General features: G+C 37.4%; 1 protein-coding gene across 5 annotated transcripts in view; it reads right to left on the reverse strand.

Moving 5' to 3' along the window:
* AMPH (amphiphysin) overlaps positions 1–15398 on the reverse strand; it is a 344846-nt gene that overhangs the window by 13297 nt on the left and 316151 nt on the right. For 3 of the 5 annotated variants that reach the window (XM_036247401.1, XM_036247402.1, XM_036247400.1), the window contains one exon: positions 13190–13315. The exons of the other annotated variants lie outside the window; for them this stretch is intronic. In XM_036247401.1, coding sequence (XP_036103294.1) covers positions 13190–13315 — 126 coding nt within the window. The remainder of the gene's footprint in view (positions 1–13189; positions 13316–15398) is intronic. 5 annotated transcript variants of the gene reach the window in all.

Genomic DNA, 15398 nt, shown 5'->3' on the forward strand with positions numbered 1-15398 from the left:
GGATGTTGGTATGTGCCCTTAACTGAAAATCTAACCCAGGACTCTAAGGCCCATGGGCCGATGCTCTAACCATTGAGCAAATTCAGCCAGAGTGGTAATTTTTTCTTGTCATTGTTTTGTTTTCTAAAGAAAATTTCAATTCTGTATCTATTGTGCAATGCTTTCCTTCTGTTGTAGTACTTTTATATAGGCCCTATGCTTTGTGTGTTTGTTTAGTTATCTAAAATTAGGTAAAATCTCTCAAGGCGTGATGTTTACAGTCAACATGAAAATATTTTCTGTGTTCAATTTTACTCTCCTTCTGGAGACTTTAATTTATTTATTGTATTTATTTGTTTTGTTACAGATGTCCCTCACTTTTCCTGCATTGACACCCTCCTCCCCCCTCCCATTGCCCCCACCTTCACCATGTTGTTGCTCTGTGTACACTGATTATGCATACATGTATATAAGTTCTTTGGTTTCTCTCTTCCTGCCCTCCTACCAACCCCTCCCTTTGAGGTTTGACAGTCTATTCCCTACTTCTATGTCTCTGGGTCTCTTTTGTTCATTCGCTGTTTTTGTTCATTATATTCCACAAATGTGGTATTTGCCTTTCTCTGATTGGCTTATTTCGCTTAGCATAATACTCTCCAGGTCCCTCCATATCACCTCAAAGGATAAGAGATCTTTCTTTCTTGCAGCTGTATAGTATTCCATTGTTTATATGTACCACAGCTTTTTTATCCACTTATTTACTGACAGACATTTGGGCTGTTCCCAGATCTTAGATAATGTAAATAGTGCTGCTATGAACACAGGGGTGTATATATTCTTTCTGATATATTCCTAGAATTGGAATCACTGGCTCCAATGGCAATTTAATTTTTAATTTTTTGAGAAAACACCATATTGTTTTCTGTAGTGGCTATACCAGTCTGGATTCCCACCAGCATTCCCTTTTCTCCACATCCTTGACAGCACTTGTTGTTTGATGATTTGTTGATGGCAAACATTCTGGCAGGTCTGAAGTGATACCACATAGTCATTTTCATTTGCATCTCTCTGATGATTAGTGATGTTGAGCATTTTTCATATTTATCTAGGCCATTTGTATATCCTGTTTGGACAGGTGTGCATTCAGGTCCTGCGCCCATTTAATTGGATTAGTTATCTTCCTTTTCTGGACTTCTTTGAGTACTATATATATTTTGGAAATTAACCCCCTATCTGATGTATCATTGGCAATTGTGTTCTCCCATACAGTGGGTTCCCTTTTCAATAAATTTTTCTTTGTTTCTCTTGCCCTAAGCAATGTATTAGTGAAACTTCTGCTATGTGTGATGTCTGAGATTTTGCTGGCTACATTTTCTTCTAGGATTTTTATGGTTTCATGAGTGACATTCCAGCCTTTTAGCCATTTTGAGTTTATTCTTGTATATCGTGTAATTTGGTAGTCTAGTTTCTTTTTTTTTTTTTTTTTCGCATGTAGCTGTCCAATTTTTCCAAGACCATTTATTGAAGAGACTGTTTTGAGTCCACTGTATGCTCTTTCAAATATTGAGCATAATATCTTGGGTCAACTTCTGAGTTTTCTGTTCTGTGCCATTGTTCTATATGCCTGTAATTGTGCCAGTACGAGGCTGTTTTGATTATAACGTCTTCGTAGTACAGCCTCATATCCAGAATTGTGATCCCTCCAAGTTTGTTCTTCTTTTTCAAGATTTCTGTGCCTATTTGGGATCTTTTTTGTTCCATATAAACTTTTGGAGTATTTCTTCTAGATCTGTGAAATATGTCATTGGTATTTTAACAGGGATTGCAATGAATCTATAGATTATTTTGGGTAGTATAGACATTTTAATGATGTTAATTCTTCTAATCCATAAGCATGGTATATGTTTCCACTTCTTAATATATTCCTCTGTTTCTTTTTTTCAATGTCCTGTAGTTTTCTGAGAACAGGTATTTTAACTCCTTGGTGAATTTTATTCCTAGGTATCTTAATTTTTTGTTGGAATGGTAAATAGGGTTGCTTTTTTTTCAGTTTCTCTTTCTGTGTGTTCATTATTGGTGTATAAAAATGCCAACAATTTTTGGATATTGATTTCATCCTGCTACTTTGCCAAATTCATTTGTTAAATCTCGTCATACTTCAGTGGAGTCTTTAGGGTTTTCTATGTACAATATCAAGTCACCTGCAAATAATGACAGTTTCACTTCTTCCTTTCCCATTTGGATGACTTCTATTTTTTCTTCTTGTCTGATTGCTGTGGCTAAGACTTCTAGTACTATGTTGAATAAGAGTGACAAACATGGACATCCCTGTCTTGTTTCTGTTCTTAAGGAAAATTCTTTTAATTTTTGCCCATTGAGGATGATGTTGGCTGGAGATTCGTCATATATGGCCTTATTTATGTTGAGATATAATCCCTCTATTCCCACTTTGCTGAGAATTTTAATCTAAAATGGGTTTTGGATTTTGTCAAATGATTTTTTAGCATCTATTGATATGATCACAATTTTTATCTTTCATTTTGTTTATGTGGTGTAGCACATTTATTCATTTGCAAATATTGTACCAGCCTTGCGTCCCTGCAATAAATCCCACTTGGTTGTGGTGTATACTTTAAAAAATATATATTTTTGGATCCGATTTGCTAAAATTTTGTTAAAAATTTTGGCATCTATGTTCTTCAGGGATATTGGCCTATAACTTTCTTTTTTTGTTTTGTCTTCTTCTGGTTTTGGGATTAGGGTTATGCTGGCTTCATAAAAAGAGCTTGGAAATCTTCCTTCCTTTTGAATTTTTTGGAATAGTTTGAGGAGAATAGGTGTTACTTCTTTGAATGTTTGCTAAAACTCCCCTGTGAAGCTGTCCAGACCATGGCTTTTGTTTGCTAGGAGTTTAATGATTACTGCTTGCATTTTTTTTTTTTTAATCCTCGCCTGAGGACATTTTTCCATTTTTTTGTTCAGATAGAGTGGGAGAGGGAAAGACATATATATAGAGAGAAACATTGACGTGAAAGGGATACATGGAGTGGCTGCCACCTGCACAACCCAACCAGGGCCAGGGACAAACTGCAACCAAGGTACATGGCCTTAGCAGGAACTGAACCCGGGTCTCTCTGGACCGCAGGCCAACGCTCTAACCTCTGAGCCAAACCGGCCAGGGATACTGCTTGCATTTACATTTTAGTTGTTATTCGTCTCTTCAAGTTTTCTGACTCTTCCCAATTGAGTTTTGGAAGACTGTATTATTCTAGGAATTTGTCCATTTCACCTAGTTTGTCAAATTTGTTGGCATATAATTGTTCATTGTATTTTCTTTTTTTTTTTTTTTTTAATCCTCATCCGAGGACATTTTTCCATTTTTTGTATAGACAGAGTGGGAGGGAGAGAGAGGAAGAGAGAGAGAGGGAAACATCGATGCGAAAGGGACACATCGAGTGGCTGCCACCCGCACGACCAACCAGGGCCGGGGACAAACTGCAACTGAGGTACATGCCCTTAGCGGGAACCGAACCCTGGTCTCTCCGGACCGCAGGTGGACGCTCTAACCGCTGAGCCAAACCGGCCAGGGCTCATTGTATTTTCTTATAGTCCTTTGTATTTCTGTGGTTCAGTTGTTACTTCACCTCCTTTTTGTTTGTTTGTTTGAATTTTAATTACTTGGGTCTTCTCTCTTCTTGATGTGTCTGCTAAAGGTTCATCAATCTTGTTTATCTCTTCAAAGAACCAACTCCTTGGTTCAATGATCTTTTGTATTGCTTTTTTAGTTTCTATGTCATTTATTTCTGCTCTGATCTTTACTATTTCCTTCCTTCTACTACCTGTGGGTTTTTCTTTTTGTTCTGTTTCTAAATCTTTAAGTTGTAGGGTTAGTTATTAGGAATTATTCTTGTTTCTTGAGGTAGGCCTATAGTGTTATGAACTTCCCTCTGAGGACTGATTTCGCTGTGTCCCATAGATTTTGTGTTGTTGTATGTTCATTTTCATTAGTTCACAGTAAGTTTTTCTCTTCTTTCTTGATCTCATTGGTAACTCATTCATTGCTTAATAACATGCTATTTAGCCTCCATGTGTTTGAATGTTTTTGACAGTTTTTATTGTAATTGGTTTCTAGTTTCATGACATCGTGATCCCAGAAGATGCTTGATGTGATTTCAATCTTCTTGAACTTGTAGAAACTTAGTTTGTATCCTAACATGTGGTCTATATTTGAGAATGTCCCATGTGCACTTCCTCCTGTGACTTTTAGATATCCCTTCAGAATAGAATGTAGGGAGAGTTCATCAAGTATCTACACACAACCATCTGTCCTGAATCCCCCAAATATTTGTCAAAGGAGGATGTAGTGGTGGTGACAGAATATCAGCAGGGTGTAGGTGACCTACATGCTTCAGAAAGGTGCCTCCACACTCATAGTGGGGGCATTAGATGCTAGTTGTCTTCTATCTAGGATGGAGATGGATGAAAATCTCACATACTTTTCAACACCAGGCTTAGTTATTATACCTTAAAAACCTTTTCCTGCCTTTGTTCACAGAAAATTCTCCTGGGTTTGTCTAATATTTCTAGAATATAGTACTATTGAAGCTTTGGCTTTCTTTGTATAGTTAAGTGTAGAGTGCATTAAAATGAAAAAAACTAGTAATAGTGAATCTGATATATTTTTTGTGATTTATTTTTTCATATTTTCAGTTTTCCATTACATGCTCCTGGAATGCATTTCATTTTCATTAAAATCCTCCTGCAGAAATGACACAAATGATAAGTAGAGAATATAAAATATATATATTTTTTAGCTAAACACTGTTCTTCCGTGGCTAAAGAACATGGAGACAGAGAGTATCCATCTTTTGACATTTGCTCTTGGCAGAGGCCCTTGGCTGAAAGATCACTGAATTCTAGGCTTACCAATTTACCCAAACCTGGATCTAATCCACAAGTAGGTTTCTCCTTGACAGTTTCAATATATGTACATTCAGTAGCCTGTGAGGGAAACTGACATTAACTGTGAATCTATAGTTTTCCAGGCACCATGCAGGTATTTGACATTTATGATACATTACCCAAAAATTCTATTAGATATTCTTCCCATTTTCTAGACAAGTCAAATAATACTTACAGGTGAAGTAATTCATGCAACTAGTAAACCAGAACTGGGAGTGTTTAACTTTAAATTATGTGACTTTTGACATCAACCCACATCCAAGAAGACAATACACCTTTCCTTTCAAATCGGAGATCCATAGTGATCCTGAGACCTGGAGCACCTCCACAGACCCACTGTTTCCTACTGACAACTCCCAACAAGGTAAGTTAGATGAAGAATATGAGTGTGTTCTTATAAACAGCCAATACATTCAACTTACACTCTTGGAATGCTACTCTTTAAATTGAGATTCATAGATTATAAATAAAATCTTTCTATACTTTTATACATGTAGTAGCTGGGTATCTAAGCAAACATGTCACAAAAATTCTTCTTAATAGCAAATTATACGATAAAAAATATCAAAAAGGGATTGGTTGAATAGAATTTCACTATATTATTTTTGCTACTAGTCCTGTAGATTTCATTGTTTAGAAAGATATGTGCAGAATGGGAAAGTGGAAAAGAAGACAACCTAACCTTCTCCTGGCTTTATATGTTGTACTTTAGAGTTACAACTGAGAACACTTAGAAATTTGGCATTTGGACATGCACAGCTATGTTTGCAAGTTAGAGATTATATGATCCCAATCTTGGAAGGACCCGGGGGCTCATCTAACCCAGTGTTTGCATTTTACAAGTGGGGAAATATGACAGAGTGGCAGCAGCACTGGAGGTGGAACTGGAGTTCCAAGTTTTAGTTCTGATTCTCCCACTAATTAGCACTGGAGCTGGAGTGACCCCCCGAATCCTGCTGGGATGCAACAAAGAAAGATACATATCACAATGGGAATCTTGACTACAGCCCACCCTGGCCTTTTCTTGCTCAGCTTATATTCTGGATCCAACGTGAGCTCTTGACTTGTCTGAAGATCCTAGCATTTGTATAAAATTACAACATTTTCTTCATGATCCATTTTAAATAAAAGCGCAAGAGGCAACTAGGGTCATTATGGCCCCAAGAAAAAATTCCTGTATTTAAAAAAAAAAAAAAACAGACTAGTGGCTAGTACTCCTGTTCACAGGAACTATATTTAAAACACTGAAGGTCATAATTTTCCTTCAGCATGACTGTAGTGGTGAGTTCTCCCATGGAACACTGGACCTCCACTGGTGCTCCTTTCAAAGGTGGCACCTAGTACTATAAACTTCACTTGATACATCTATGTGTCTCCTTTCTATAAGAAATTTTGTAAATTTTTCCCCCCCTGACCTTCACCTCAATTATCTTTTCCAATCCACTTTCCTGGTATGGCCTGCAATCCCATCATAATCCCTCAGCAGCCAGGTCTCAGCATAACTCAGCTGTCCGCAGCAGTGTTATCATAGCAACCAACATTTGTCAGAATTAGCTCCATACTTCCTTTAAAAATTAAGATCTTCTGCCCCGGCCGGTTTGGCTCAGCGGTTAGAGCGTCGGCCTGTGGTCCAGAGAGACCTGGGTTCAGTCCCCGCTAAGGGCACGTACTTCGGTTGCAGTTTGTCCTCGGCCCTGGTTGGTCGCGCGGGTGGCAGCCACTCGATGTGTCCCTTCACGTCGATGTTTCTCTCTCTCTCTCCCTTCCTCTCTCTCCCTCCCACTCTATCTGTACAAAAAATGGAAAAGTATCCTCGGGTGAGGATAGAAAAAAAAATAAAAATAAAAAAATAAGATCTTCTGAAGAAATGCCACAGTTAATGAATTTTTGGTTAATCTGGCCTTTATAGTCATGACAGAATATAAAATTAAAATACATATTAAAACATTAAAGTTTTAATCAGAGATGTATTTGCAAAGTGTATGGTAGCAGAGGGCAGGAAAAGCAAATTTGTCTTTTGAAGCAAAGGTAAATGTTGTGTAATGCACACCCTCAGACATGGGGCCATGAGCAAGTACTTGTTGCTGAAGTAGCCATAAAGAACATCCTCTATGGAGGTCACAAATAGTTTGTTAAAGAGATTGTTCAAGGAAAATGTTTATTGCAGCTTAATAAACATTTACCTTGTCTGGTTAAATTCTGCTTTGAAGGATATCTGAAACTATTTTCTCAGTGCTCAAATTACCTTGTGAATGGACCCAGGCTCATGCTGGCAGAAGGCAGAGGTGGGGCCATCAGATACAACCAGAGATTAGACCAAAAAATGATGATGTGAAAGTCACCTAGATATTATCGTGCTCTGTTGGCAAAACTCCCAACCCTATCCCTACCAGGAACCACATACACCTCCCTGTGCAGCCTGTGATCTGGACAGATGGCAGTATGGGTCCTGAATCATGAGGAAGGGTAGGCAGCTGACAGTTGCACTTGGAAGGTCCAACTTCCAGGGCTCTGATTTTACAGGTTTTACATGAGTAGTCCATGCATCAGTAAGTAAAACTGACACTGTAACAATCTGTTACCCTCAGCAAATAGAAGTTGGAAAAGAAGCCATAAACAAAGGGTGCTCTCCTTACCAGCAATGATTTGGAAATCCTTAATGTTTTAATGTAATAAGGTGTACATTTCTGAGATCAGAAAGAGAAGTTAGAGTTTATCATATATGACCCTGTTAAAGGAGAGATGAGAAAACTGGCAAAGAAGGGAAATTGAAGGTAGAAAAGTTCCCTATCAGTGGACCCAGTATGGATGTCACTAGAACGGAAAAAGTCTTCTTAGAAAATACAAAGAATTTTAATAGGACACAGCTTCTTCAGGGACCAATAGGAAATTTTGCTAATGGGGTCCTAAATGAGATAGATTTCTTACCATTTTAGACACAAGGTAACATTTTAAAATGAGGTTATCTTCCACATCTGTTGCCTTCTCCTTTTCAGAATACAAATTTCACCAACTTCTGCTTATCTTGCAAAAACCACTTTCATGATGATGATAAAAATAATACCATCAAATTGTTATTGACTGAGGAACCTCTATGTGCCAGGTGCTAAACTAGTAACCTGTATTATTTCCAAGCCGTCATAGAAAACTTTGAAGGACATTATTACTAATCCTATTTTGTATCTGAGACAATTGGGGCTCAGGGGTCACAGAGCTACCGTACAACATGATAAGAAAGCTGGCACTGCTTTTGATCACAAAACGCAGCTTGCTTTTGCTAAGTAGGAAAATTGAATCATCTCAGTGGAAACAAAGAGAAAGAATATGACCCATCTAAATATTTGCATTTTAAGAAACCCATCTGCAGTCTCATTCAGGAACCCTAGATTATAGTGTCAGTCAATCAGCAAATCAAAGACTCAGAATTTGCTAGGCATATATTATACACCCTGCTTTGTGCCGGGCTCCATAAGACAAAAAGAAACAGTGCCATTTGGTTAGCCTGAGGGGCACTAAAAATGTAATCTGTTCTAACAGGAATGTAGTCAAACTCAGAGAAAATAACCATTTCTGTGTTTTGTTTTGTTTTTTGGAGAAAGGTAAAAAGATATAAAGATCTCCAAGGCCTCTCTCTATATAATGCACATACAATTTAATTAAAACATGCTTTAGTGTGAGCACTTCAAGTTTGGAGATAATTCTATGATAATGAAGGGCATATAAGAAACCAAGCTCCTCTGGCTTCCTGTGTTTCTCTGACACATTAGGAGCTCACATCTACAGGCACAGTGAAAGCCTGAGCTCTCACATATGCACAAGGAGAAAACTCAAATGCTGTTCCCAAACACATGACCAACATTGTAGGATGCCTGACCACTGTGTAATTAATGTCAGCCGCCTCCACCACCAGTCTGTGCCAGCTATGGCGGCAGGAGCCTAACTAACATAGTATTTTTCTATATCCCTCACATCCAGAACAGAGCCTGACATCTAGAGAGGTCTCAAATATATTTGTCAACAGAGTGAGGAGGGAACTAACACATGCATTCTATTCCAGCAGATAGAAATATTCCTAGCAAGATGAAGTAGATACATGGTAGTCTAGCAAATATACATATATACAAGTTGGTTTAAATTGGTCTTGACAAGTCAACTTACATTTGGTGAAATTCTTAAAAAACAAAACACAGCAAAGCCAAAAGTTGTCCCCAAAATAATGAATCAGTATTTCCTAAATGGGTGCTTTATTTATTTAAAAATAATAGGGGAAAAAGATATTGGTCCAGTTCATACTGTTTGAGCAAAATATAGAAGCTGACAGAAATTTAGATAAAACTGAAGGGGATGCTAAAAGAAATAAAATAAATATAGGTAAAAATAAAGTTTATGGGCTTTTTAACCCAATTCTCTGATACACATTGGAATCAAATATTGATCTTTTTTTCTAAAGAAAATCGTCATTACTTATATAATGTGGAAACATCAGGAGGAATAGCAAGTGTTGATTTTTAAAACGCATCCTACGGATACACTGGTAAAATTGTTTTTGTAGGGAAAACAAAAGACAATATCAGCTATGTGAGAAATAAAACAACAAACGAAAACGTAATAATAAAACTTTTCTTGAAAGCCCCTGGTTTCTTTGTGAACCATTCCTAAAATTTCCTGTTTTAAAGTTCATTTGCCTCTTTTTTAAAAAAACAAAACCATCACAAACTTTACCTTACATAAAATGAATTCTGTCAAGACTCAAAGTAATAACTGTGTGGTGACATTTCAGCAGCAAGAAGGATGACATCAAAAGGTCATGTCAATCCAATCCTAAATAATGACAGTTACAGCCAGCTTTTTAATTAATGCTTGGAACACAATGGCGATGTTTATGGTTTTACAACTATCACACATCTAGCAATGGAAGAGACCTTTCTTAGAAAAAATAGCTCTTAATTTATCTTTGAATATTGTGACCAGAAAAAAGAAGGTATAAGTCTGTTAGAGAACAAAAAAACGGTCTATATGATGTCATTTTTTAAAGTAAAGGAACATTAAGAAGAATTGACTTCGTCCAAGTGTGTCAATTTTAAAAACAGGAGAGTCACTTTTAATGAGTATTAAGAAAATTAAACTGCTGTAAGCTGCCCTCTTTTATTATTTTTTTTCAGTCCATACGAGGATGGTGAAATGAACGTTTCTTGCTGGTGAGGGTGGCTCACATGACGAGCTTTGTACCTGCTGTTCTCACATCATTGCTGGGTCTCAGCAGGAGCATGAATCCTTCACACGACTCTCCAAATTGCTCTGTACTTCACAAGGAATCTAAAATTTTTATTCTTTCTAAAGTTCACTTATAAGCTGTCAGGGACAAGATTTTTAAGATTAAAGAATTCTTCCAAATATCTCTTTGCCCAACATTAGGGAAGCTGGTTTTAGTGATGGTTAATGCTTGCATCATAAAGTTTATTAATATAACATATTTTAAATATCACCCTTGGTTAAAATGTTTATAAATATTCATATATAATAGTTGGTATAATATAGTAGGTACTTGGTAATTGGTAGCTACTAACATTGTACTTTGGAAAAACAATGAACTCGGATTGTGAAAAAACAAAAACCTAAAATAAGGATGGGTGTGAGGTATGTAGCCATGGCCTTCTGAGAGTGGATCATGGAGAATCAACTTTCAAGCCTGTATTTAACACATTAACTTGCCTATTTCACACCTCCAATCTATTGCACAGCATCAAATACCCTTGCTCAAAATTATGACAGTGAGCCTCACACCAAATAGTCTGGGGCATGAAAAACACAAGTAAAGATAGAGTCTGAGCTGCTATTCAAAATAGAAATTTGATGAGAACTTTTCAGAATTGAAGTAATTTATAAATCAATATCTGAACCTAATCAATCTCTTTTTAATTCCCTGACATCATCCATATGCTTTTTAAAAAATTAATTAGTTTATTTTTGTTATAGATATTTCTCCTTTTCCCCCCATTGATTCACCCCTCCCTCCCCGCCTTGTCCCCAGCTTTGTTGTCCATGTCCATTTCTCATGCATACATGCATATAAATTCTGTGATTTATCTCTCCCCCACTACCCACTCATCTGGGGATTGTCAGTCTGTACCCCACTTCCACGTCTCTGGGACTACCCCATTCCTCAGACTGTTATGTTCATTATATTCCACAAATAATTGAGATCATATGATACTTGTCTTTCTCTGTTTGGCTTGTTTCGCTTAGGATAATACTTTCCAGGTCCTTCCATGTCGTCTCAAAGGATAAGAGATCTTTCTTTCTTACAGCTGCATAGTACTCTATTACGTACATATACCACAGCTTTTTTATCCATTCATCTACTGATAGACATTTGGGCTGTTTCCAGATCTTAGCTATTGTAAATAGTGCTGCTATGAACATGGGGTTACATATATTCTTTCTGATTGGTGTTTCAGGGTTCTTAGGGTATATTCCTAGATGTGGGATCGATGAAGAAATGCTCAACATCACTAATCATCAGAGAGATGCAAATTAAAACAATGAGGTATCATCTCACACCTGTCAGAATGGCCCCCATAAAAAAATCATCAAACCACAAGTGTTGGAGAAAAGGGAATGCAGTACACTGCTGGTGGGAATGCAGGCTGGTGCAGCCACTATGGAAAACAATATGGTGTTGCCACAAAAAATTAAAAATTGAACTTCCATATGCTTTTTAAAGTAAATTCTCTTCTAAATTAAACAGCATTAAAAAATAAAATAAAATAAAATAAAATAAAAATTCAACTATGTCTTTACCTTCTTTTGTTATTTAAAGCTAAGTTGGGTGGACAGATCACATTCTGACACTGACACCAGATGAAAACACCCCATCTTTACGAAATAACTGAGATCACTAGTGAATCAGGGAGTGACAAAAGCAAAACCCTGACACTGAAGCAGGAAGTCTCAGCACTCCCCAGTCTAGAGTCCGGGCAAGCAGCACTTCTAGGAGGAACTCCATCTAGCAGAACACATTTCTTGTTTTCTCCTACAGGACTTGGTCCAGTCTATATCTTTAAATGGAAAATACAATCATTTTTCTTGAGTCATTTTTAACTTGTATTTCCTATCACTATCTTGCCCTAATATTTACTTTTCTACTATATAATATGCCATAGATTTGACAGATGACTTACTCTTTTCCCAGTAAAATTTCCTAGGGCACCAACAGCAAGAAACCTAACTTTCACTTCTCTAGTTACCTCATCCAGGCAATGTATTGTTAAGAAACAGGGAGATTAGTTTCCTTCTTTGTACAGATTCTGTAAAGGCTGCAGAAAAATGGCACCCTGATTGAAATTCCTGGGAGATATTTTAACTGCATTTCATAAATAAACTTTTCACTCTCCATCGGTATTTTGAATTAAATTTTCCTTGGTATTAGTCTATGCTTTTATGGGTGTTACATAATCCAATTCAACATGGTGCATGTAGAGCTCATCCCAGTTTATGATGTGGTGTGGTATGTGGCTGTATGGAGAAGAGTCAGCACCAGATTTGATTGTGAGCAAATTTGCACACATCGGAATCCTTATGGATTCATGGATTTCAACCTTTCATTGGCTTTAACAAACCTACAAAACTAATATTGTAAGAAATCAACATGGAGCCCAGCTGGTGTGGCTCAGTGGTTGCGCATCAACCCATGGACCAAGAGGTCACTGGTTTGATTCCCAGTCAGGGCACATGCCCAGGTTGTGGGCCCAATCCCCAGTGCGGGGCATGCTGGAGGCAGCCAATCGATGTTCTCTCTAATCGATGTTTCTATCTCTCTCCCTCTCCCTTCCTCTCTCTCTAAAATCAATAAAGAAAAAAAATTATAAAAGAAATCAACATGGAGATACAACCAACAAAATTATTATGATTCTGTTTATCACCTGCAGGTTGTCTCTAATTGAAGGCACATCTCTAGCAATTGCAGGTAGAGCACCACATTAATAGATTTAATTATTTGCAAATTCAACAACCTACATACCATGAATGGGAGAGTATCAAAAAGAATCAGGGCACCCTATATAAAGAAGGCAGATATAATCAGTTCTCTGGAGTTTCACTGTCAAAGAAAGAAAGGTTATTTGAATACGTGGAGTCATGACATGTATGGAGGTGATTTGGCCCAAGTGAGTCCTGGATGAGAATGGAGAAATGGGATGATGAGATGAGCATGGCTGTGGCAGGAGGTTTGTGGGAGGGAGGTAGTGCTCACCCCTGTCCCCTCCACAGGCGCCTCAGCCCAGGTGTCCAGTCCAGGGTCCAGCCCAGCAGCAGGTGCTGCAGCGGCAAGGGGCTCCTCTGTTTCCGGCTCTGTTGGTGGAACCTGTTCAGACTCAGCCTTTGATTGTTTGTTTTGAGGGTTAAAGGAAAAAGATGCAACATATGAATAGATAGCATTACAGCTTATTGGACAATTAAGACTTTCTTCATAATCCTACAGGCAACTAGCTTCATCAAATCTATACTGGGAAAAAGCTCTACATTTGGCATCATGGGCCTTTACAGAACTAGAAAGTTTAGGAATAGACTCTGTAAGCTTTTCTTTCACTATCATCAAGAACTGTCATTTCCCTTGAAGTTAGGGTAAGACTTACCATTTTGGCTATTCATTTTACTAACTTACAACATTTTGGGTACTCATTTCCTATGATATCTGTAAGAGATGCTGAAATGGCACTTTCTCTTATTTAGGGGGAGAGAGAGAGAGAGAGAGAGAGAGAGAGAGAGAGAGAGAGAGAGAGAGAGAGAAGGAGAAAGAGAAAGAGAAAAGACCTTAGGAGCCCCACCACTGCCAGCCAGAAGAGGAAGAGCTCACAGGGCACAGTTCTGGGAACTCCCAGCTGTATTAATATGTATTACACCAAAGTAATTAGGGGTCATTCCAACATTCAGATCAAAATGCATTAATCTGCACAGGACAGTAATCTCCATGGTACCAATTAGGCTTTTCTACTTGTCCAGATAACTATGAAGTCTTTTAATCTCATCGTGACCTCTATGCATGGACATCATCCTGAATCCAGCTCCTAGATTCTCTTAGTTCTGGAGCTTTTTGGTTTAAAAATTAGCAATATTAAATAACAATAGGCCATTAAAAATACCACAACCAATGCATGTAACTATATCTACTGAAAATGTTTTCTCTTTTTCAATTCTAATTAATATAAATGAGCATATTTATTTAGCAGGACTTTTTTTCACTAGCCATTTGAGGTCACATTTAGATTTTTCCCCATCAAAAGATTTAAACTGTAAAAGAGTTTAAAAGTTAAGTTTTTTTTTTTTTAGTTTTTTTTAGAAGAGCAAGAAGTCACCAGTAAATACTCTGAATGGAAATATCAGTAAGTTCTGTCAGTCACTCACCCTAGGCAATCAAAAGCCACCTTTAGTTCTATGCTCCCACCTAAGCTGATGTACATGACAAGCTCCATGTACCTGTGCTGAAGAAGTTATGCTGAGATTAGAAAAAATAAATAATGAATAGCCTAGTGTTAGATAAACAAAGTATTTGACTTGTGGCCCCCACCAAATCCTCTACTGCATTGCATGCCGTAATCACACCACCTTTCTCTTTAAAGGCAGAATAAAATAGAAAGACACACTGGTAGTTAACTGTGCAAAAGTTTGATATTTTCATGGGCTTTTATAATCTTTAAGAGGTATTCTAATACATTTTTTTTTAAGAAAGAATAAAATAAAATTCAGCTAATACACTCTCAGAACTTCTTTATGGGAAGAGATTTCACTTTTATTGTTCAAAAGAATTATCTTTGTTAATAAAACAAGTTTTTATTGCAGCAGATACTGTAAGTCAAGGTGATTTTCTCTGAGAACGTGCTATAAATGAGCTACACAAGAAGGACAAGAAGACAGTCTGACAAAGCACCAAGAGATTCAAATGCACATGGGTTTTCCTTCTCGGAGATGAGCCTATGAGACGAAGAGCCAAGAGAAATTTCAAGAGATAAGTTAAACACATACCACTGTACCTTAAAAATAAAAGTAAAGATGGCTTAAAATAAAAAAACTACTTGCATCAGAGCCTGGGTATCTTGGAAGTCTTAAGTAATTTGATGTTTTACATAAGGAAAGATAAGTAGGGTGATTTTATTTTTTATTTTATTTTTAAAAATTAATTTATTAATTTTTGATACAGATGTTTCTCCTTTTTCAATCACTGATTCCCATTTCCCCCACCCTCTGCACCCTGTCCCCAGCTTTGTTGTCCATGTCCACTGTTCATGCTTACACACATATACATTCTGTGGTTTATCTCTCTCCCACCACCCCCTCTTCTGGGGATTGCCAGTCTGTACCCCACTTCCACGTCTCTGGGACTAGCCTATTCCTCAGACTATTATGTTCATCATATTCCACAAATAAGTGAGATCATATGATCATATGATATTTGTCTTTGTCTG

The sequence above is a fragment of the Molossus molossus genome, unplaced genomic scaffold (assembly GCF_014108415.1).
Source record: "Molossus molossus isolate mMolMol1 unplaced genomic scaffold, mMolMol1.p scaffold_m16_p_7, whole genome shotgun sequence".
Taxonomy (NCBI): domain Eukaryota; kingdom Metazoa; phylum Chordata; class Mammalia; order Chiroptera; family Molossidae; genus Molossus; species Molossus molossus.